Raw genomic sequence first — 23,014 nt, forward strand, 5'->3', positions numbered from 1 at the left:
CTACATTTTCTTACAAAAGATAGTTCTTGGAGTCTTCCTTTTGGGCATTAATTTCTAGAAAAGCAAGCTTATTTATTGTTTTAATGCCTTAATAAGTCGTACCTATGTGGCAAATTAATAGCTAATATTTACCAATTCAATGTAATTAAGAACACTTTGTAATCATGTTTTTTTTTTTACTGTTTAGAGATGGTTTATGTAATATAAAATATTAATAACGCAATTTAAAAGAACATTTTAGTTAATTGAAATTATTTGCCGTATATATTTTAAAGTAGAATATTAGAGTCTTTTTTGTGCATTACAGACAGAAAACAGCATACTTAAACATTTTAATCACTGGAAATAATTCAGATCTGATTTTTTTTACAACCCGCTTACTTTAGAAAAATTTAGGTAAGTTTTCTTTCAATTATTAGCTCCATTTTATTTTTTACATATTAAAGAAATATCCCTGACAAATAGTTTTTAGCTCCATTCAGCCCCATTCATTAAGGACTTGCTCGCGGGCTTCTTCTAGCGGTGGGTAGTATGCTCGCGGTCAGTGCGCCGCTTCGCCCCCAGTGGTGAAAATATGAACTGCAGGCTATGAGGTCCCGCCTCCTTTACTACGTCACGCTCTCCGCCTCGTGTCAAATCGAGTTTAGGTGGGCTGCCGGAGCCGCGCTGGAGGCGCGGGACTGTATTGTTAGGTTAATAAACGCTGTTTTCATAGCTGGTGTTTTCTGTTAACAGCGGGTTTAAGAGAGATATGTGTGAATGGTTAACGCTGGTCATCTTCACATGAACTGAACCGGCGTGATTTTCAAACCCCAGCAGTGGCGGTAAGTGATTCCCAAACATTTGCTTGCTAAGCTAACTAACATAACGGCAGCGGCGAAGCCTGACTTCTGATTACAGCGCGCTGTTTCAGTGTTTGGGGTCTTTAGCTGCTGAATTTGCTTATTTTGTAGAAACTGCCACTAAAATATGCTTTTTGCGGTGTTACAGTTTGTGGTTGACTGTTTTACACAAGTGTACGACCTGCTGTATTCTAATAAGCCTTTATATAGCGTTCACTAACCTAACGTTATCGTCATTATATTCCTTCCGTTTTTATTTTTTATTATAAGCACCGAACAGTAACAATAAATCGTGTTCAAAGTCTTTATTTTGGGAGCTAAATGCCTGTAATGACAGGTCGAGTCAGTACACAGAGCCCAGGGGAAGGGCTGCTGCTGCTGCTTTATCCCCTTCATTTACATGAACAGGCTGCTGGCTTTGTTTTGCTAATCAGTGAGACCAAAGGTCCTGGTGGAGTGATCTCTACACATCTAGACCTGAAGCTGCTGCTGCTGTTGGATCAGGTCCGGATTTACTGCATTCCTCTCTTTACAACACCTTTCGTTAATGAATGGAAAACCTCCTCCACCCACCAATCATTCCCTTTCAAATCAATAGTTTTGCATTTTCAGATAAAAAGGCACTTTAAAATAGACCAGAGTATCACCCTCTCTGTAATCTGTGTTTATAATTTATAAACATATATATTATATTAATTTATAATATTAATAATGATAACAGTGACTAACTTATATGTTTATATAACTGTCACTTTCCATATGTGGAATTCAGTTTAATATGCTTTACAACATAAGATAATAAAACAACAAATATTTAAATATTACTGACAGTGCAAAGAACAAGACAAAAAAATTGAATACACATATTTTAAAGTATTGGGGAAAATATATAAAAGAAAAATAATAACAGTAAAGATATAATAATAAAATATAATTGTAAAAGATAATAATACAAATAGTATGAATAATCAAAATAAAAAAAAGGATTGCACTGAACATGTGGCAAGCAGATTATTAAAAATGTCTGAAATAGCAAATTAAAATGCATTTATTTATATATAGGTTTTTACAACTGGTGCTGTCGCAAAGCTCTGAAGGTCTGCTTGCATGACAAAGAATCAAACAAAATTTAAAACCTAAATCCCCAGTGAGCAAAACAAAGCACTGTCAGTGTTCGGACGAGTAAGTAAATAGGCTGAATAATTTATAATGACTTTTATGGTGGTGATGTGATCAGATAATAAACTAAATTGTAGTTTTGTAATATTATATATTGTATATAAAATATCAATCTAAATAAATATGTTTTTATTGCTTTTTAAAGCTGGTAATTGTAGATGTCTGACAAATATCCTTTGGTATCTATCAGTTGATGTTTACGCAATCGGCCATGTCTTTGTTTGCGTGTCTGTGTGTGTATCAGCAAAATTCCCTCCAGTGTGTTTCCATGTGAACCTGAACAAAAATACAAACTCCCTCTAATGTCTTCAGACATGTGGAGGAACCAGCTTGATGATGTAGTCACTCTCCCTGACTGAAACACATAACTAGGAATCAAGACTCTTCCCTGAGGCACAACGCTGCTCTGCTGTGACTGCAGCTGTTAAAACATGAAGTCAGTCCTTGTGCAATGAAAAAAGGTTCATATGTACCAGCTCATGTATCCAAACACACTCGTTTTCTCTTCTTGTTTTTCCCCCAGATCTGAGAACCTCCTGTCAATGCCCCTCAGAATCTCTGTAACAGGGTTCTGTCTCTGGTGAGTGTGTGCATTTTACCATGAGCTGGGCCACAGAAGACTGGACCGCAGGTCTCTCTGGCCTCGTCCTGCAGAAGGTTCGGGAGCTTCAGGCCCACAATGAGAAGCTGAACCGAGAGAGACAACAGAGACAGCTCCAGCTGGACAACTCAGAGGCAGCCCTGCACAAACAGAAGCAAAAGGTTACATATCTTATACATAAATACCGTTTTTTGTAGTTGATTGACGATTTGAAATGGATTAACTGAAATTATACGTGACTGCAATAAGAGATTAAGCAATATTTGTAATTATAAAGAAAGACAGCCTAATGGTCTGCTAAGTAACAGGCATTAACTGAGCTTGCCATATAATTACAGAGTTTTAATTGAGCTAAATGATGCAATAGGTAACTTTAGACTGTTTATTTTGCTATTTTATTACTAGGCATAAAAGATAATGCAGTTTCCTGTATTATGAGTCATTTGAACACACTGTGGTGTTATGCCAATTTTCTGGGATAAATATACACAAAATACAAAAGCCAATCAGAACAGATAAAATTTACATTGCAAATCATTACTCAGATTTCAGTTAAAGGAGTCAGCAAAAATCTAATTAACATGATTTATCACTTGCCCCAGATGCAATTAGTCAGCAAAGACACGATTGCTATCCGACACATGCTTCTATGGTTTACAATAAGAGAAGATGCCCCTAACACACTCTGGACTTAGACTGTTACTCAATGCCTTGAGAAGTCATACTGTGCTGTAGACCACATCTGGAAAAAGGTTTTGTGTGTATTTATGGAAGTTAAATTGGAGACAGTCTTAAGTCCAGTGTTTGTTAGCAATGTTGGAATAGCATCACTCATTTTAAAAAATAAGTTAGTAAATTTTGATCCGTGAGATAAAACGTGTTTTTTTTTTTTTTTTAATGCAGATAAAATAAACAATAAACCATTACATATGGTTTACCCCACTAGTGTACACTGGAAATCATAATTTATAACTGAATATTTGAGAGTTTTTTTGTTGTAGTATTTGCTTCTTATGCCATTGGTATTCTCTTCTCTCAGTATGAAGAGGTGCGTGTGGAGCTGGCTGCAGTGCAGAGGGAGCTGGTGGGAGTACGAGAAGGTGCACAGGCGGAGGCCCGAGCAAAGGAGCGCCTGGCCCAAGAGCTTCAGGTGAAAGCTACTCAGGTGTGCTCTGTAGAGAACCAGCTGCAGTCGGCCAGAGCACTTGCACAGAAGCTTGCACAGGAAGTTAAACGGTGAGACACGTGTCCCCACACATTCACATTACTGTACTCAAACATGCAAACGCACACAGCGTGATTAGTTAGCACAGTAGGCATGTATTAACTTACTCACGTATGTTTCTGCACGTCAGCGTTACCAAACTGCCTGCTGTGTGGAAACCCGTATAGCCTCAGTAATCTCTGTGGATTACCATAAACTGCTAAAGAAATGCAAATTTAGGAAATCAAATTAACGTCAATAGGACCTTCTGCTAATTAACACAGAAGTGCTAAATGTTTTAGGGCTTCCTTTGACCTCCCCCTCTATCTCCCCCTCCCCCAGACTGGAGGCCGAGCTGGAGAAGCTGCAGAAGGAAAGCGTCTCCGGGGAATCTTTGCTGTTTTCTACTCCCAGCTGGAACATGAACTCACCCTGGGATCAAAGCGGTATCTTGTCTTCTGACCCTTGTTCTCTCTGTTTTTTTTATTGTTTTCAGTCACTTTTATCACTTTGTGTCTCTGTTGTTTGTCATACAAAAAGCCACACCACCCCCACCAAAAATTATAGTATTTGGTTTTAGACAAAATCAGTATTTCGCAAAATATTACAGGTGAACCAAAAAGCTTGCTTGACTTTCAGTGTATTTCTGTTGGGTAATTAATACAATTTCGTTAATCAAAAACTGTCAAAGTGAAAAATGGCAAAAATGGAGATACAAGATCCATTTGAAGATTATTTTTTTCTAGATATAAAAAGTCTGTACAGTGCAGTGTTTCTATGATGCTGCACTGAGGGGTTAGGTACTTGGTAAAGCTAAAAGTAATTTGCAAACATCTTTATTTGACGTAGTTTTTCTTTGTGTGTGAAACTGCAGTTAGTAAGAACAGTCTTCGAGGGGAAGAAGACAGTAAGGCTCACCATGTCAGAGTAAGTTTCCTCAAATTCTGTTCTCCATTTTTTTTATTTTTGTGTGCATGTCTTTTTTTTTCAAACTGGCCTGCGTGAACTTTTGTTCTGCACATTTTGAGTCACTCATGAGCAGTTTTGACAGATTAATAGACTATTGGAACAGAGATGTTTGTACTGACTGGTTTCCTTGGTCCTGTCCCTCTGTAGCAACAGCTCATGTTTGCAGACAGCCCCAAACCCTCTCAGGGTGGAGTTTCGTCACAGTTCCCACAGCAACCCCACAAAACCCCATCCCACCGGCGTGGACTCCACCAATCAGAGACTCGTACTCCCTCCTCCGTGTTTCCGTGGGAACGGGATGACACAATGTCTAATCCCAGAGGTAGACCAGCATCCACCCCCTCCTTCTCTTCCAGCGAGGTCATCGTTACAGGCTCTGACTCTCAGGATAACGAGGTCGAGGAGGCTCTGAGGAAAGAGAGAGATGGTAAGTGTCTGACGTAAAGTCTTAGTAGACGCAGGGATAATATTATTGAGTAAAGTCACCAGCACTCTAAAACATGGTGCAAACTTGTTGATGATTGTTAGAGGCACTTTGACATCACCTGTGGCATACAGCTCCCTGTAGGTCCCATGATGACATTTTAGGACTGTTGAAGTATTCTTAAGCAACTTGTGGTCTACCATCACAGGCTAAATTAGGTTGGACAACACAACCCGGCCAGTTTGGCAGTTCTTTCAAAACTCTGGTTTGTAGACTTGTGTGCATTGGATAGCAACATATCAGTTAGGTGACCCCCCCCCCCAAATCATACTACCTTGAAATGCGCATGTGTCACACTGTGTTTATTTTTTTGTAAACTAGAAAAGTGTATTTCCTGAAGGATAGTTGCGCACCTAACATGGCTCACACCGATTACTAAGGTATCCCAGTAAGTTTCTAATATAGCTAAGTAGTTGCTATGGTGTTTCTAAGTTAGGGCTGGGGCGACGCATCGACATAATCGACGTCATCGATTACAAAAATACATCGATTTGCATAACGTGCGTCGGCGCGTCGTAAACATGCCGGCGCCTGTGGAGAGCATTAGAGGTTAGATCGGGCCCAAAAATTCCAACTGGCTGTTTTCGGGCTGTTTTAATGAGCGAAATATGATCAGAATTATGTTAATTAACACGGTAACATAGAAGCATAGAACTATTATTTAATTAAAATGATTTTTAAGAACAGCTAAACACAGTTCTGCAAGTCAAACGCGGAGGAGTTCACGTGCGAGAGAGAGAGAGAGAGAGAGAGAGAGAGAGAGATTTGCTTGTTCTACTCACAGGTGAAGGTTCTCTTTGATCTCCTCGTGCTCATATTCTAGTCCCATTCATAATTCTGCAGCTCCCTCAGTGTTTTCTGCCGTATTTTGCGGCTAGCGCGAGCGCTTACAACTGACACCGCGGACCGCGAGGTGCCGCCGCGTTTGTGCCGAATCCGACTCTCTGCTGAATCTGACTCCCGCTTCGCGGACAGAATCGGCACAACACCCCCGCTGTAGAACTGCGGTAGTGAAAACAGCGCTTATAAATAAATTAGTTTAGTTTCACTTTCAGTTTTCGTTATTTTTTTTAAAATAAAAATATAATTAAAAAACAGACGCCTACATCTCGGACTATTTTCTGGAGCCCGGGTCGGATTTACGGGCGGGCCTCGGGTCATGTCGGGTTCGGGCAGAGAATCTAAGCTCTAGAGAGCTTGGACTCCGGAGAGCAATCTCCAGCTACAAAAAAACGCCAGCAGGCATCTAAAGTTTGGGAGCATTTCACGCAAAAGGGCAACAATGTGGTCCTCTGCCATACGTGCAAAAGGAGCACTTGAAGCACAAACATCCAGGAGCACTATGTCAACAGGGTCACACAGTAAGTTACCGTTTACATCAGGGTCTCCGCGGGTGTCCTTAAAAAGACTTAAGACTGTCTACCAAAGGTTTTAAACCTGCCACAGGCAGAAATTATACATTTTTGGTTTATATTTGTGCATGGCATTTCGCAGTTTCCAGAAACAGTAGCATTATTCATAAGTTCAGGTTTTTAGCTAAGCTAGCTGCCTTAAGTTATTTTAGCTAGCGCCGTCGGCGCTGCGGTGTCACACCGTTTTCTGTCACCGTCGGAATTTTGTGACCAGTGCTCACGGTTATGAGCGTTCATTGGCAAAACGGAAGCTTTCTATACCTACACCTTACCCTCAGCCCTAAACAGAACCGTTTTGGCCAGTCGGGGTAAACATTAGAAACGAACACGTTTCGAATCGGCCAGTGCACCGGTCTGCTGAGAACTACTTGCCAGTGGTCACAAAATCTAGCGGTCACAGAAAACAGTGCAACACACGGTTGTGGTGTATGGGAGCTTATCCATTTTTAGCGTTATAGATCTAAACAACGTGCTGTACATGTAAGTGATTATAAGTGTGGGGTTTGGTTTAGTAGGCTTGTGTTGTTGTTGTTGTTGTTATTATATATAAATATAGTAATTTATCGTTTGCTTTAAAACGTAAAACAATTATTTAAATATGTTTCTCAATGAATAGATTAGTCGACTAATCGAAAAAAATAATCGTTAGAATAATCGTTTAAAAAATAATCGTTAGGGACAGCCCTATTCTAAGTGGTAGCTAACTTGTCCAAGAAGGTTGCTAAGTAGTTACTATGGTGTTGCTAAGAGGATGCTAGGAAGTTGCTATGGTATCCATGGTTGCTGCTATGATGCTATGTGGTTGGTAAGATGTTATAGTATCCGTGGTGTAATCTACAGTTACAGTAGATACAGACATCACATAATTTGTTGTGCACTAGAAGAGGAGATGCATTCCAGCAAAACAACGGTTCTTTTTCTTATTCTGTTTTTAAATAGGTGACGATAGCCTGTCTTAGCTTCCCTGTATTTGTTCTGAAAGTACAAACCATCAGAATTGATCAGTTGATCAGGGCGAGGACCACCTCTTTTGCTGTTTCAGATTAGCCTGATTGTTTGGACCAAAAACATATTGACAAAAGCACGCTAAGACTGGTGATGGGGAGCAGCTGAGTCTTATTTTAGATATTTTAACTAGTATTAAATATAGGGATGTTTTTTTATTTTTATAATGAGGAAATGACATTTCTTTTAATTATAAGAGCCTACACCCTGCCAGTCGTTCACTGTGCAGTTTTACTGATCTATTATAAAACAGGGTGTGTTATGGAAAGCAAAGAAAGATAATCCCTATTGTCTCATGTTTGATGACCAGATTTGAAATGATAGTGCTGTTGACTGTGGATGTTTTCTCATAAAACCACATGTTCCAGGTCTGAAGGTGACTCGTCATTGTATATGGAACATTAGTCACTACATTAGAGGGCAGGGTGTCATATGCCATTTAAAGTTGGAAGGCTACAATTTTGGTTTGTGTCTCTCATCACAGCTGGGCCAGTGAGTGTGTCTTTGGGGATATCTTTATTTTCTTTTATGCACTGCAGCTGTGAAACTGAAAGGAAGTGTGTGTTTTGGTGCTTTGTGGCAATTCTATTTTTGTGTTTATAGAAGTAGTTTTGTGAGGAGTTCATATATCGTAACGTTTGATTGTCAGTAATCCAATCAGTGCCTGTACATGAAGTTGGGTAGTCAAATAATGGGATAATTTGATAGTGAAAAAAATTTTTTTAATACATGTAAACACACAAAGACCTTGTATGTTCTGTCATGTACAGTAACTATTGCAGTAGCGATGCTGAAACAATATACTGTGCAATGCTAATGGGAATAGGAGTGGGAGAAAAATAGGAGAATGGGAATGGAAACAGAATGGGAGCAGCTTATGGTCAACATGCCCAATATCAACTACAGGTATAAACGTCTCCCAGCACTGAGCTGTAGAGCAGTGGAACTGTTTGAAATGGTGATACAGCTCCACCCAGTCCCTTCGGGATATGTTGGAGTGGTGTTTATCCACACTTTAATCATCCAATGCTAGTCTGTGGTCCAGTGCCTAAATGATGTGTTATTATTGTAATATAGGCATGTGTCTGGTTTATAGCTGAAAGAGCTCAGCTTAATGTGTGTATGTGTGTTTAAGAGAGGAAGCTGTGAGTGCGTGTATGTATGCACAGTAGAGTTTGTTTAGTTGTGTGTGACGGATCTGAATGCTCTTCATTGTATTCGGGTTGTGTGTAGTCACTGCTGAGGTAATGTGCTATTGTCTTCTTCCACTGAAACATGCTGTGCTCCCGGAACACTTTACGGGACAGTATAGGACTGCAGTATAGGAAGAAATCATTTGGCTTTCAAATTAACCGAGCAGACCTTCAACTTCTAAAATGATATAAATCTTTATGAAAATTGGGGGACTTGGTGGTTTTCCAATATATTATATAATGTTTAAGAATATAATGGATATAATGTTTATGAATAATTTGGTAATTTGATGATAAATTCTTATTTTAGTAGTACTGTTTAAATTAATTAACGTGTTTATGTGATAGCTCTGTCTGGACGGGTGTCTGGGCTGCAAAGGGAACTACAAGCGGAAAAGGAGCGCTACAGGGATACTGAGTCTTGTCTCGCTCAGACTCAGAAAGAGCTCAACATCAAAGAACAGAGTCTCACTCGCTCCAAAGACGAGTTGGCTCGAGCACAAACACGCATCACTCAGGAAGGGGACAGGGTGAGCGCACACACACACGCACACAGACACATGCACACACAGCATGGCTGTGTTATTTATTAGTTGGCTAATGCTGAGACTTGCATTCTTGACTTCTAATTTTAATATTACTTCTGTGATATGAACCTTTGTAAAATCTCAATTGTTGCACCTTTTTTTAAAAAATAAAAATTGTAATGAATTCTTCTTTATTTTGTTATAAAATGTAACAATAAACAGATCAATAAAAGAGCTTTAGACTTGGAATAGACCATTGTTACATTTATTTTTTTTTCCCTTTTTTTTCCCTGTAAAGTCACCATAAGGTATAACACTGTACATCAATGATGGAATTTTCTATTTCTGCATTAATTTGCGCAGGCAGTTAGCATTCTTCTATACATGTTACATTACATTACTTTATATTATGTGTGTATAACAAATATGCCGTAGAAGGTATGAAAGTGTAGCACAATGGGTGGCAAGTGTATAGAATTGCCTGGAAATCACACCCACATTCAATGCAGGAACCTGAACATTGATATCACACATGGTGAATTGTTGTGGGTCATGATTCTTGGTTGTATGACTTTTGGCATGTCAGTGTACGAAAAAACACTTATAAATAAATGCCGACGCCCTCCACACTTCAGTTGCTTTTTAAGTGTTTGCATCCTTTTTTCATATATCATAATAATATATGAATGTGTGGTTGTGTGCAGGCCCAGGGAGCTGAACAGCGTGTGAAACATCTTCAGGAGGAGCTGAAGTGTCAGAGGCAGAATGCTGAAACCACCCGGTGCAATGCTGAGCAGCGCAAAAAAGAAATGGAGAGAGAGCACCAGAAAGTAAGTAATCCTGTGTATGTGTGCACATGTGGGTATCCAGGTGGCTGTGTACTGAGGCTCATGATTTAAGGATGTTTAAGAGATGTACTGAGAAGTTCCCATCATGAAGGCACCTTCATTTTTAAGAGCGAGTGATGATCCATTAAGAAAAAAAAGACTGGATTCATGCATGAAAGTATGAATCAGTGGACAGATTTGAACTGTAACTCACTGTTTTGTGTGTAGGAGTTGTTGGAGCTGCAGAGGGAGAGGCAGTCTATGGAAAAACAGCATCAACAGGAGAACAACAGACTTAACCAGGAGATCCAGCAAGCCAGAACTGCACACAACACTCTACAGTCTCAGTACGACAAGGTATTCTCACATACAGAGATTATGCCACGTAGCACATTCACATTTTCACATAATACTGCAGAGAACAGTACAGCACAGTACTGGAACAGTGTGACAGTCGCTCAGGGACACACACACACACGCTGTAATAAGCTGTCGGCACAGCTGTTCTAAACACTCATTATATAAACGCTTCTCTCTTTCTTGAGCTGTCTCTTCCTCTCTCTTTCTTTCTCCCTCCCTTGCCTCTCTTGCTCTTGGCCTCTCTTTATCAAGTTTCCATTTTAAGGAGATATGTTACTGTAGCTTTGTGTTACATTAATTCAGTGTTATCAGCATTTCCTTGTTCCCTTGCTGCTTTCTGCTGTTTTTCTCTCACACTTTCTTTTCTATATATTTCTCTCTTACTCTTTTTCTCTCTTGCTCTTTCTCTTTTACTCCTTCTCTTTTACTCCTCACTCTTTTTCTATCTTGCACACACTCTCACTCTTAAACTCTTGCTGTCTCTCTTTATCTTCTTTTTTCCCCTCTTTCTCTCTCATATGAGTTTAACTGTGTGTTTCACAGGTCAATGCACTAATGTCACCTCTTTCCTCTGGCCTCTCTTCTGCTTTCTTATACTCTTTCTGTCATTCTTTTTCCTTTTTCTTCTCTTCCTTTTGGCTTTCTGACAGAAGGCACTTGAGTCAAGGTCAGTGTTGTAATGTCTGATTTGAATAAACACAAATCTCTTTCTCTCCCTTTTTTCTCTCTCTCTATTGCTCTCTGGTTCGGTAGTCATTATTTAGGAGTGTAGCCCAAGCTTGATGAAGGGGTCAGTAAATTAAACGCCAGTGACGTGCAGCCTGCATGCTCAGCTGTCTCCCTGTGTACCATGTTTTTAAAACATTGCATTGTTTTTCAGACTGACAAATGGGATGGTGTGTGTTTAACTCATCGCTCTGACTTTGTTTGCTTAGCAGTAAAACAGCACTCTCCAACATGCCATTTACACTGCCAGCTTGTGGCCAAATGGCATCATGTAAACTGTAGCTTTTTAACAGGCCTGTTACATAGTCCACCACGTGTGATAATTAATAAGGATTCAGTCATTGTCAGACAACAGCTGGTAGGAACAGTGCTCTGTTTATAACATGCGTGTACATGCTGCTATCTAATCTATTACAAACCGATTAACTGATTAAACTCTCTCTCACACAACACACACACACTCACACACACCTGAATGGATGACTCAGCTATCCATTCATAGTATGGCTAAAGCTTGTGTGGATACGAACATTTGCTTAATTCATGTGGTAAACATGCCAACCAGCATTACGATTAATTGGATCCCTCGTTCTCTGTGCTGGTGATGTGTTAACTGTAATAAGTGACCTACATAGATGTATTGAATGTGTTTTGTATGTGAGGGGTTATATAATAAACTAATAATAAATAGCAGTTATGTTGGAGGCCATAAAACCTTTAATGTCTTTTATATTCCAGCCTTCTGGTGTATAGGGTTAAACTGCTGTAAAGGCCTATAACAGTATTCATGCTTTATATTCTTAAAGCTATAATACCATTTACAAATATCTTTAAAGCAGCATTTTGTAAAATGTATTATTTCTTGCTTCTGGGTTCATCTTTAAAGTTGGGACATGTACTTCATGCTTTGCGCCATGGCTAAAGGTTAAATCTGTTAATAAAACTGTTAATGTTAGAAAGAAATCCCATTTTACTGGAGTAGAAGTAAGGGATATTAAATGGCAAATGACAGTCACGTATTAATGTAGCTTGTTTAGTGTAGGGAATGCAACATTTGAAGAAATAAAATATATATTTTTCTAGATTTTAAACAATTCATGCCTGTATCTTACTTCCAGGTCATCAATGCAGTCTAGGTAAGAGGAAACATGTGAGATTCCAGTCTTTCTAATAATGTTGTGCTGATGTTTATCAGCATGGAATTTAATTCGTTTGGAAGATTGCTGATATCTGTAAATGCACTTGTTGGGTTTTGCACATACTAATATTGTCCAATATGCTCTAAAAAGCATGTTGTGGTATATTATATAACAAGAAAACATTTAAGGCATATGGCTGAATTTGTCGCACAGGTAGGAGGATGTAGAATTATTTGAGTATTTTTCAAAGGCTTTTATTGATCATGGTGTGGGGTTTTATTTTAGGGTATTATTCATTATTGTGTATGTCTAAATATTGATATTTGATATTCTTGCAAGATGGGAAGTCATTACACACTTTAACTGGAAATGTTTTCTTTGTAAGTGTTTCATATTGTGTGTGTATATAAATATTTTGAAGTTAATTTTTCTGGAATGCATAGTTTGGCATGTGGTCATCATTCATGCTGGTTTGTACTGATCTGTCTGTGGAGTTTTTGGAATCATGACCATGACACTGAATCCATAAATCATGATGATGATTATGTTTATCAACATTGTATTTTATGTACCGAAACATGGAGTTGTATCTCACCCTCCTGCTTCAGCATGGATGAAGCAGATCTTAGCTGTGACTCAAATATATGGAGTTGTTTCACTGCAGAGTGCATGGTGATCAGACCGCTCATGAATATTTTTTGGAATGAGCCGTTTTTGCCACACCCAAATCTCAAGTGATGGTCATTGTCTTATGTCTTTTTTTGGCTTCTCCTCATCCCCTCTACCCCACTTTTGCCTTCCTCTTTTTCCACTTCCCTTTGTCCATTTTTAGCTTTATTTTCCTCTTCCTTCCCTCAGGCTTCTAGTGTTCAGTTGGGTCATTTTTATGTGTGTGTCTTTCTGTTCAGCTGGCTTTGCAGAAGCAGGCAGTGGAGCAGGATCTGGAGGGAGTACAGGCCAAGCTGAAGAGCACACAGGCTGATCTCACTGAGAGTCAGAAGAGAGAGAGTCAGACACAGGCAAAGCTCACGGTACGCCTAGCACCCTGTATACACATGCACAAACACACAGGTTTGTTTTCATACAGTGGCAGGTCAATTCATCATATTCTTCTAAGTTCTAATTATGTAACTAAATATATGTAATATAAGAATATTAAATGACTGTGTCTAAACTATTATTCCATTAATGAAAGAGATGTTTTTGCCTTTTCGGTTCTGAAAAACTAAATATTTTGCTTCAGTTAAAAAATTGTTTATATACTCAGGAGCACTTAGTTAGTTTGATGTCATAGTTTACCAGTTTTTTCTCTCCATAATTTTGTTTTTTTTTCCACCAAATTTGGAACTTTTCACTGCTGAAATAGTATTTATACACAAACACCCACACATGCAGGCAGTGCCATACACACATGCAGGCTTTTTTATTGCCACAATAAAAAATGGCTGGGAAAATGACATGTGCAGCTGTTCAGGATCTGATGCAGCTTTGCATTTTTTCGCCCACTATTATAAACACATATATAAACTTTAAGATGTGCTCTATATGCCTAAATGTTTGTGGACACTCCTTCTAATAAATGCATTTAGCTACTTAAGCACCCATTGCTGCTAATACAGAGGTACTAACACACTCACACATAAGCACACAGGTTGTCTAATCCCTGTAAAGAAAAAAAAAAGAAAAGAGAAGAAAAAAAAATATATATATAAAATGATTATTCTGTATCAGATGAATATAAAACTATTGGCACCATGTCAAAGACCAAAGGTTGTGTTCCAAGCTATGTTCTTAAATTGAACACTGCACCCTTCATTTATATTCTCTGTTAGAGGTTGATCTGCTGCACAAGTAGTGGGTTTGTCTTGAGTTTCCACCAGAGGTGCAGCTGTTAAACTGCCATAAATGACTCAGCACAATCAGCCTGCAGATATAATGACATTATCTCTGTATGGCAGTTTTTTTCTGTTTTTCTTTTTTCTGTTTCTGTTTTTCTAGGGTTAAGAAGGGTGGGATCTGCTGTTTTTGTATTGTTGCTGTCATGCAGAAACCTTTATGGTGAATGGTCCAATAGAAATGCTACAAAATGATTTGGAATAAAATCTTTTACATAGATTTTTATTGAAAGTTAAGATGGTTTCCTCTCCTGTAATTCTGCCATTTATTTGTGACCACAACAATGGGTGATTAGGTTAATTTAGTCAAAAATATACTCGTGGATTTTAAATCAATTAAAATAAAAAAATAAAAAACCCTGTGGCATTTTGCCTTTGTGGTTTATTAATTGCTAAGGGATGAATCGAAACCCTAAAGATAGAAACACACAGGCTAGTCAAAACACAAAACAATGTTAGGCTGAATGACTAAGCACTTTTATAAGTCACTCTGGATAAGACTGTGCTAAATAAAAAATATGTATAGGCCCTGCCCCACATTGTGTAGTATTTTGTGGTAGGATTTTAGCCTTATTCTATTCTGATTCCAGTCTGCTTTGTTTAGTCTTTCTTTGTCTTTGGTAGTTTAGATTTCTTTTTTGTCAGTGTTCGACAGATCTTTTGATGTCTAGACACTGATGAATATTTCATTGTGACAGTAGGGCATACAGAGATGCACATTATTAATTATTTACTAGAGATGAAATCTGTTTTGTTTTCCTCTCTTATGCTCCTCTGTTTCTGGCCTGTAGGAGTCGCAGAGGGAAAGTGAGACCCTCAGTGTGTCTCTGGAGCAGCTAAAGAAAAAGGAGAAGACCCTGGAGGCAGAGGTGAAGAGGCTGACTGAAGAATTGGCTGAAGCACTGAAGCTCATTAAAGAGCTGCAGGGTAAGACATGTACAGAGAGTGGAATTTTTATGGGTGTTTGTGCCTACAGTGTGCCTACAGTGTGTTATTGCATTCTGTCATCATAAACACTGTATCATGTGTTTTTGCTTCCACCTGCTGGAGCATATCTGATGGTGCATGTTATAAGTCTGATTGATCTAAACTGGAAATAGATAAAAATTAATATACAGATGTATACAAAACTGTTGTATATGTCTAAGCTAACCTTTATTTAATTAAGGAATAAATGTTTATTCCTGTTATTTATTTAACAGCCACAATATTAACACATTGTCAATTTTATCAGATATAATTACTATATGGAATTACTGTAAAATGTATTGTTACAGTATGTAGACCATCTGTTTCTCTCATTATTGGAATTAATGTTACAGTTCTGTGTGTAAATTTATATAAACTTAGTTTATATAAATTAACATTGAAATAACAGATGTATTAGTATGTTAATGGCCCTGTTATTTTCTTCCTTTTATATTCAGCCAAGCTTGCAGCTCCTCCTCCTCCACCACCTTTGGTCTCTCATTCCTTCACTCCTGTTTGTGGAGACAGCTTCACCACCCCTGTTCTCTCCAGCCACCTTGATCGCTCTCCACCTCACCAGGTCTCAGCCCAGAAAAAAAGAGGTCCAAAACCTGCAAGACCAAGAGAGATTGACAGACCTGTGGCATTACCCTATCCCCCTGACCGAGAACCTGCTGAGGGTATTGAGTCAGAACACATCAGTGAATTTGGATCTGAGGATTCTGTGACACTAAGCACCAAAGAACATGAAGGAAACCAACACAGAGCTACACGGCCTGGTGATTTAGACATGGAGAGCTCTATTACTGAACAAGACACAGGGATAGAGGACACAGACACAGACTCCTACATGTCTGATTCAACCAGTGAGCGCATGTTTAAAGATGAAGGCTTTTCACAGGCCGATATTCGTTGTGATTCAAGAGGCAAAGACTCAATCTCGTTACACCAAGGACAGAAACAGGATTCATCTTCTCTCAAGGAGTTAAAAAAAGAAAATACTGCTCTTCGGGATGAGCTCAGAGACACCAAACAGGAGCTAGAGCGACGTCTGGATGACCTCGAGACGCAGAGGCGAGCGGAAGCTGAGGCCAGGACTAAGCTGAAGCAGCTGAGCAAGAAGCACTCGAGCCAGACCGAGCAGCACCGTGCCAAAGCCCAGGAGTTCAAAGAGAAAGGGAGCAAATTGGAGGCCCAGCTGGAACAGGAGAGAAAGGAAAGTGTGCGACTCAAGGAAATGGTGGCTCGTTTGGAGAAAGAGTCTGAAAAAAGGCAGGAGGCAAGAGAAAAAGAAGAGGAGGAGAGCAAAGAGGAGAAACTCAAGCTCCAAGAGGCCCTGGCTGAGATGGAAAGAAAGGAAGAAGAACTTCAGGAAGAAAGGGAGAAAATTCAGACCGAACTTGATATGCTTAAGCAGGAACTTAAGCAGGAAAGGGAGGAAAGGGCAAGGGAGCGAGAGGAGGAGGAAAAGAAAAGACTCAAAACTAATGAACTGGATGGTCTAAAGATTGCAGAACTCCAAGCAGAGTTGGATCGACTACAAAGGTCTGCTGGCCTGAAAGACTCTAAAAGTCTAAACGACAACATGCCTTTAACATATCTGCAACTTGGAAACCAGTCAAACACCACAGATGACTCTACTGCATTCGAAAATAAGGTTATTTCACCTTTTGATGCTAGCATTTCCTTCTTGGAGTCTGCGAACCTTCAGAACACAATGTTCTCAAAGGAAACAATAATAGCATCCCTGATAAAAGATTGTGGCATTCGGACAAAATGTACGGAACACTACGAAAAGAATACAGAGGAAAGTATTTTACAGGGAGATGTTACAAAAAAGGAAGGTCACGAAAAAAGCAGTGAAGATAAAGATTTGGATAACACTACCGTTTTGGTCCTGGAGGTGGAACGTTTGCGCATGCAGAGAGACAGAGAAGCGGAGAGGGCCAAAAAATCACAGAAAAAGCTGGAGGTCCTTCAGAACCAAGTTACTAGTCAGACTCAGCAGCTGACGCAAGCTTTTGAGCATCAGAGCAAGCACATTGAAAATCTGTTGAAGGAGCTACAGGAAAGAGATGCTGCCCTCCAAAGGCAAGAAGAAGAACTGCAGAGCTGCCGTGACGAGATCGCCTCACTCAAAGCAGATAAACAGGGGGAGGAGATGGTTAACCGCAGTGCAACCTCAAACAATGAACAATCTACAGAAGCTGCAGAGGAGACAAGCTGTGGTTTAGTAATAAGTGATGCAAATGTAGATAGAGAAGAAGCTCTTCAAGACCTTAAAGAAAAGGCTTCCATCACTATGGATGATATACCACTACAGTCTGATATAGATAAGTCAGACCAGAATCAGGTGTCTTCAGTAATAAGCACTTTAGAACATTCTTCATTGCCCACCTCGAATGGACAGGTTAGTGATTCTGCCGCCCACACTGAAAACACCAAAGCAAAGGAACCACAGCAACCATTGGAACCTCAGGAACCACACACTACTGTACAGCAAGATGGAGGTCATGTGGATGAGAATAACACAGCAAGCACAGAGATTCCCAATGTGTCAAATCCAGATATGTCAACAAAACAATCTGATATTTCCGAATTCCCCCAGCGCCTTATAGCATACCCCAAAAATGATGTCAGTGAGTTGAAGAGGGTAGTGAATGAATTGCATGAAACACAGAATGAGCTGTCTCTTCTCAAAGCTAAACATGACCAGCTGTCTCTGCAGCTGCTGGAAGTGTCAAAAGAAGATTTTCTGCTCATCAAGAAAGAGAACGAACAGCTGAAATCAAAACTGACACTAATGTCCAAAGAATTGCAAGCATCACAGAAGCCTCTACTATCTCCAGCTGGGATTTCTAATTTGAAGAACATTAAAGAAGAGGATCCAGCAGTAGTAAATCAAGCTATACACTGTTCTGGAACTTCCTCAAGGCGAGAGGAGGCAGAGGGAGTTGGTGGGAATTCTGCGGATGGCGAAGAAGGATGCAGGAATAAAGGAGAAGAGGCAGATACAGAGAGTAAAGATGAGGCATACTCATCAGTGCAAGTTATTTCTCTTCAGAAACGGGTAATTAAAATGAACACACGTCAGCATTTTTTCTTTTTCATAACATCTTGACTGAATGGGCAGAGGTAGCACTAAATAATGATTGCCCACAATAAAAAAAATGCCATACTATGAACTATTTTTTAGAAATAGTTTTTGATCAGAAATTGAATTTGATCAGACATGCATAGATCTTTAATTTCTTATTGATTTTGTTATTAAACATTTTCTCTCTCTCTCAGGTTCAGGCCCTGCACACACAGCTCCAGCTCATCTCTGAGCAGAACAGCAGACAAGCTGAAGAGCTGGAGCTCTGGAGACTCTCCACCTCATCCCTGGGCGAGAACATGGACGACCATAGCAATGGCAGCCCCATAGTTCTAGTGCGAGAGGACCAGCTCATCCTTTCGTGCAGCCCCTGTGGGCATCACGGCCAGAATCAACAGACCAGGTACAAGTTAATGCAAGCGTTTGATTGGCATTTGTTGTAGATAAACGCACACTAAAAGCATAAGCCTGTGATGTGTAGTGTGTATTCAGGATGTATATTTATATATGACTGTAGGCCACTTAAAATGATGGGCAGTGTGTTGGCATAGTAAACACAGGTGCTGGATAAGGAGGGTTTATGTTGTGCTGTAGGTGCAGTCTTTCTTTCTTCACATTAGTATTTACTGTCTGTTCCAGGAATGCAGGGCAGTGTGGAGATCTTTCTCAGCCGGAAGATTTCTCTGGTCCTCAGATTGAATACGAGGAAGGAGATGATCAGCTCCTGGCAAAAACAACGAAAGGGCACTTTCAGTCTGTGATCAAAGTAAAGGTAAAATATAAGTATTAGATAATTTGGCAAAAACTGTTGCTATTATAGGGGGGATTCGGATATTGTTACTTGTTATGTGGACAGATCTTTACTTTTAAAATGCTACACATGTTTATTTGTTAGCATTGGCATTGGTTCATCTTTTTTTTCCTGCTGTATTTTCAAAGTAAATGAAGGTCTGGGAGGGCAAACAAATTGTATCACAATATATTAAACACCTACCCTACAAAAAAAGGGTCACTTTAAAATGTTGAGGATAAAAACACAAAATAAGATTTGTTAGGGCATTCCAATTAGCAAATTATTATTTGTATTATTATTAATTATTTAATGTAACAATTTACTGATTCTTCTGCTTTTTTTTTGTTAATGTATTTTTTTTTCTCAGGATTATGTCGTTATTGATGACTGCACAATCACTGAATCAACTGATGAACCTAAAATGAACAACACAGTCGTGGATGTTAATGGCACATCCCAAGTGTCCTCCTCTGAAACAGAGATCTCTGAGGACACGAGGCATGATTTAGCTCATCCAGTCAAATCAAGAGAACCTTGTGAGGATGCTTCAGAATCTGTAATGGTCTGCCCTGAGAATCAGTCCATGGAAGACACTTTCAGAAGAGAAAACCAAGAGAATCATTCAGCCACAGGAAAATCTGAGCTAATTACAGAACCACAGGACTTAAGAGACAACCAACTGCCCTGCCTTAACTTCAATGAGTCAGTTACATTTGCAGAACACACTGGTGCTCCTGAAAGCACGTCAGATCAGCAGATTGAGCATGATTCTGCTCTTGGGAGTCTAACTGATAATTCTGCCCTGATGGAGGATGATGTCATGAAGCATTTTGCTGCACACCAAGGTCAAAGATCAGAGACCACCACAGTTTCAGGCCATACAGTGACCAAAGAAGTGAAGAGCGTGTCCACACAGACAGAGGAGTGTGAGGAAAGGGAAGTGGAAGATATCAGAAGGTCCTTAGCTCTCCAAGAGAAAAAGACATTACTGCATGTCTGCACCCAGACTGAAGAAATGAAGCAGAGTGAGGAAGAGGAGGGCCAGGATGATGAATTAACAACATCCCCTCCCTCCTCTCCTGCTCCACCATCAGAACCAGAAAAGCTCATGTTTTCCAGTGCCTTCCCCATCCCAGCAGATCCAGCTCACCTGGCTGAGCGCATCAGGCGCAACCGCAGTCGCATGTCTGCAGCGTATGATGACACAGAGTACGAACCCTATGGCCTACCTGAGGTGGTCATGAAAGGTGGGTTTTATTTACAGTGGGTATCGGAACATTTACAGATAAAAATCAAATTGAGTTGGTATACTTGATTTAAGCAATAATTTATAGAAATGTAAAGTTTGCGTTTTTTAGCTTAAATTATCATATAGGAGCACTCTTTTTAGTTTCTAAAATTAGACTGTGGTCCATCTGGTACTAGTGCAACACAGGCTAACACGCTAACCTCCACAATTTCAGTATCACTGAAGAGTTGAGAATAATCCACCACCATTGTATGATTTCTTTCTCTGATATGATTTCTTCTCCTCTTTCTGCTCTCACTGTCTCTGTCTGCAGGTTTTGCTGACATCCCCAGTGGTCCAGCTTGTCCATACGTTTTGCGCAGGGGACTTTTGGGCACTGATGCTTTACCACGTTCACTCAGAGAGCCACTTAAAGAAGAGGAAGATGTTGACCCATAGCAGTCTCTCACTGCCACTGGTTTGTACATTTATGTACACACAGTTCACTATCTTCCTACACTATATAAACTTTAACCTTAACTTACCTCAATTTTCCTTTTTTGGATTAAATCTATTTTAAATGATTTTTCGCAGGTTCGCAGGAAAAGATGTGTTTGAAGCTGCCTGTCTCGTTCTGAATGTTTATTGCCTCTCCCCATTCCCTCACACCCCTTAAGACTTGGTAGTGAATTGTAGCCTTTATGAATTGTACATTTATGAATTTCTGCCTTTTGGAGAACATTAGGATGCTCAAAGCCTTATTTACAGTTTGTACAAAAATGTTTACATATGACTTGTGATGTAAGCTAAGCTAATGTAAGTTTCTGTTTTTAAAACTTGAAGTTTGTGAATATCTTTATTTATAGATTTTGTTTAAGATTTTTTTTATGTGCCATAGATTGATTGCTATGAATATGGTAGAATAAAACACTTGAGGAGTGTGTGTATGTCTGTGTGTGTGAGAGTATGTGTGTAGAGTATGACTCAGACCAACCTGAGCATGTTTCCGCTCCTTGTATGGTGTTCGGTGTTGAGTGTGTACACACTTTTCATCTGGCTGCTCCACAGTGCCTGGTTGGTCTTATTTCAGCAAGGCTTGAATAGTTCATTTTGCGTGGGAAAGGTTGTGAATTAAAAGGTTATGTTCTTTTGATGAGAATAATATATTAAGTAGAACCTTTAAGTTCAGTTAAAGTATGTGTACATGTTTGTGAATGTTTGTCTTTTTTATGTCAGACTAACATATTGTAATAGAAAATGCTTACTTTAAAAATGAGTTGCCTGTTTTTCCTTTTATTTATTTTTTTCAAGGCAGCGTGAATTTTCTGTATATTTAAAGCACTCTTGTGTAGTGTTTTGATTTGTTTTCTCTCCAGTGCTTTTGAGTTCAAAATTTTGAGTTTATTAAAGTCTGAGAAGTGACCTTGAAATTGCAACTCGTATCTTGGTTATTTTTTCTCCCTGCTGCTGGTTGCTTATCCTGTGAATTCATTCTGAAGTAGAACACTATTCAATTTAATTCAATTGTAGATACACTTACATTACATGCCTAAATGTCCTGTAACTTTTGGCATGTCTTATGGAATCTAAGGAACACTTCACTAAGCTTTGAGATATGCATATTGGACATCCTGCATTCATTGTGGATGTCACAATCATTAATAACACTGCACTGTCTTCTGTGTGCGTGATAATGCATTTTTCACATATTCCTTGTACACATTTTAAATGCCCCATCCATTTGTCACCCACTATCAGGCCTTGCGTGAACTCCTGTAATTTGCCTTGTACAATTTATGTACTACTATCCAATGACTTTCGGCATGTCAGTGTAGCATAGCTAAAAATATTTGGTGGGTATGGATAAATGCACTATTGCAACTATTAAAGGGCAAAGTTATGTCAGCAGCTTGCTCATTTTGGGCATCCCAGGTCAACATATTGGTTACTGGGAAGAGCTAAATAGATTAGGTTACCTTATTTCCAGGCATAAAGTTAAAGATGCTTAATATTGTAAGCAAGGTTATTAACTTAACTCATTCTTCTCTGTCCCAATAAAATGTCTCCATGCCACGAGCTGCAAAACAAACCCAAAGCATTATCGATTCATCATGGCCATAACAAACTAATGAAGGTCTGAGGTCTAAGTGTAAGTTATCTGGAAGATTCCCAAATCTCTTTGGTTGCTCAAATCTTTGCAGTGTTCTCTTTACAGTCAGAGGAATGTTGACCAGGGTGCCCACGCTTTCGCACACTACCGTAAAGAAGCCATTTAAACAAATGCACACATTTACATTCTACTTTTGGAAAAATGGACCTGAGTTCTGTTTGTTTTACTTCTGGGAATGAAGTTATCTTCCCTTATAATAAGCTTTTTCAAACTTCATGGCATCTGCTTGATTGGTGAAAAGGGTAGTGTGGGTTTTTGCATTAGCACAGAAGCCTGTTTACACAGTGCGGCTTTAAGACTGAGATAAAGATCTACCACAAGTCCTGTGTGTGTGTGCGCAGGAGTTAAACAAAGTAATCCAAACTGTTTGTGACGAGGGGGTGAAGGAACAGAA

General features: G+C 39.4%; 1 protein-coding gene across 2 annotated transcripts; it reads left to right on the top strand.

Annotated features, from left to right (window-relative positions):
• The first annotated feature begins 622 nt into the window (after positions 1-622).
• si:dkeyp-115e12.6 (centromere protein F) lies at positions 623-21,880 on the top strand. Of its 2 annotated transcripts, XM_022683556.2 has the most exons (18): positions 623-824; positions 2,334-2,457; positions 2,545-2,783; positions 3,662-3,858; positions 4,169-4,272; positions 4,701-4,753; positions 4,943-5,222; positions 9,238-9,419; positions 10,121-10,246; positions 10,472-10,600; positions 13,377-13,499; positions 15,155-15,290; positions 15,791-18,402; positions 18,624-18,832; positions 19,069-19,201; positions 19,590-20,469; positions 20,785-20,928; positions 21,045-21,880. In XM_022683556.2, exons 3-17 carry the CDS (start codon positions 2,622-2,624, stop codon positions 20,907-20,909), a joined length of 5,451 nt encoding a protein of 1,816 aa, XP_022539277.2. In that variant the 5' UTR covers positions 623-824; positions 2,334-2,457; positions 2,545-2,621; the 3' UTR covers positions 20,910-20,928; positions 21,045-21,880. The 2 variants fall into 2 exon arrangements, with proteins under 2 accessions (XP_022539277.2, XP_007247498.3); XM_007247436.4 differs by lacking the exon at positions 2,334-2,457.
• Positions 21,881-23,014: the final 1,134 nt, after the last annotated feature.

Source organism: Astyanax mexicanus, chromosome 10, assembly GCF_023375975.1.
Source record: "Astyanax mexicanus isolate ESR-SI-001 chromosome 10, AstMex3_surface, whole genome shotgun sequence".
NCBI classification, from domain to species: domain Eukaryota; kingdom Metazoa; phylum Chordata; class Actinopteri; order Characiformes; family Acestrorhamphidae; genus Astyanax; species Astyanax mexicanus.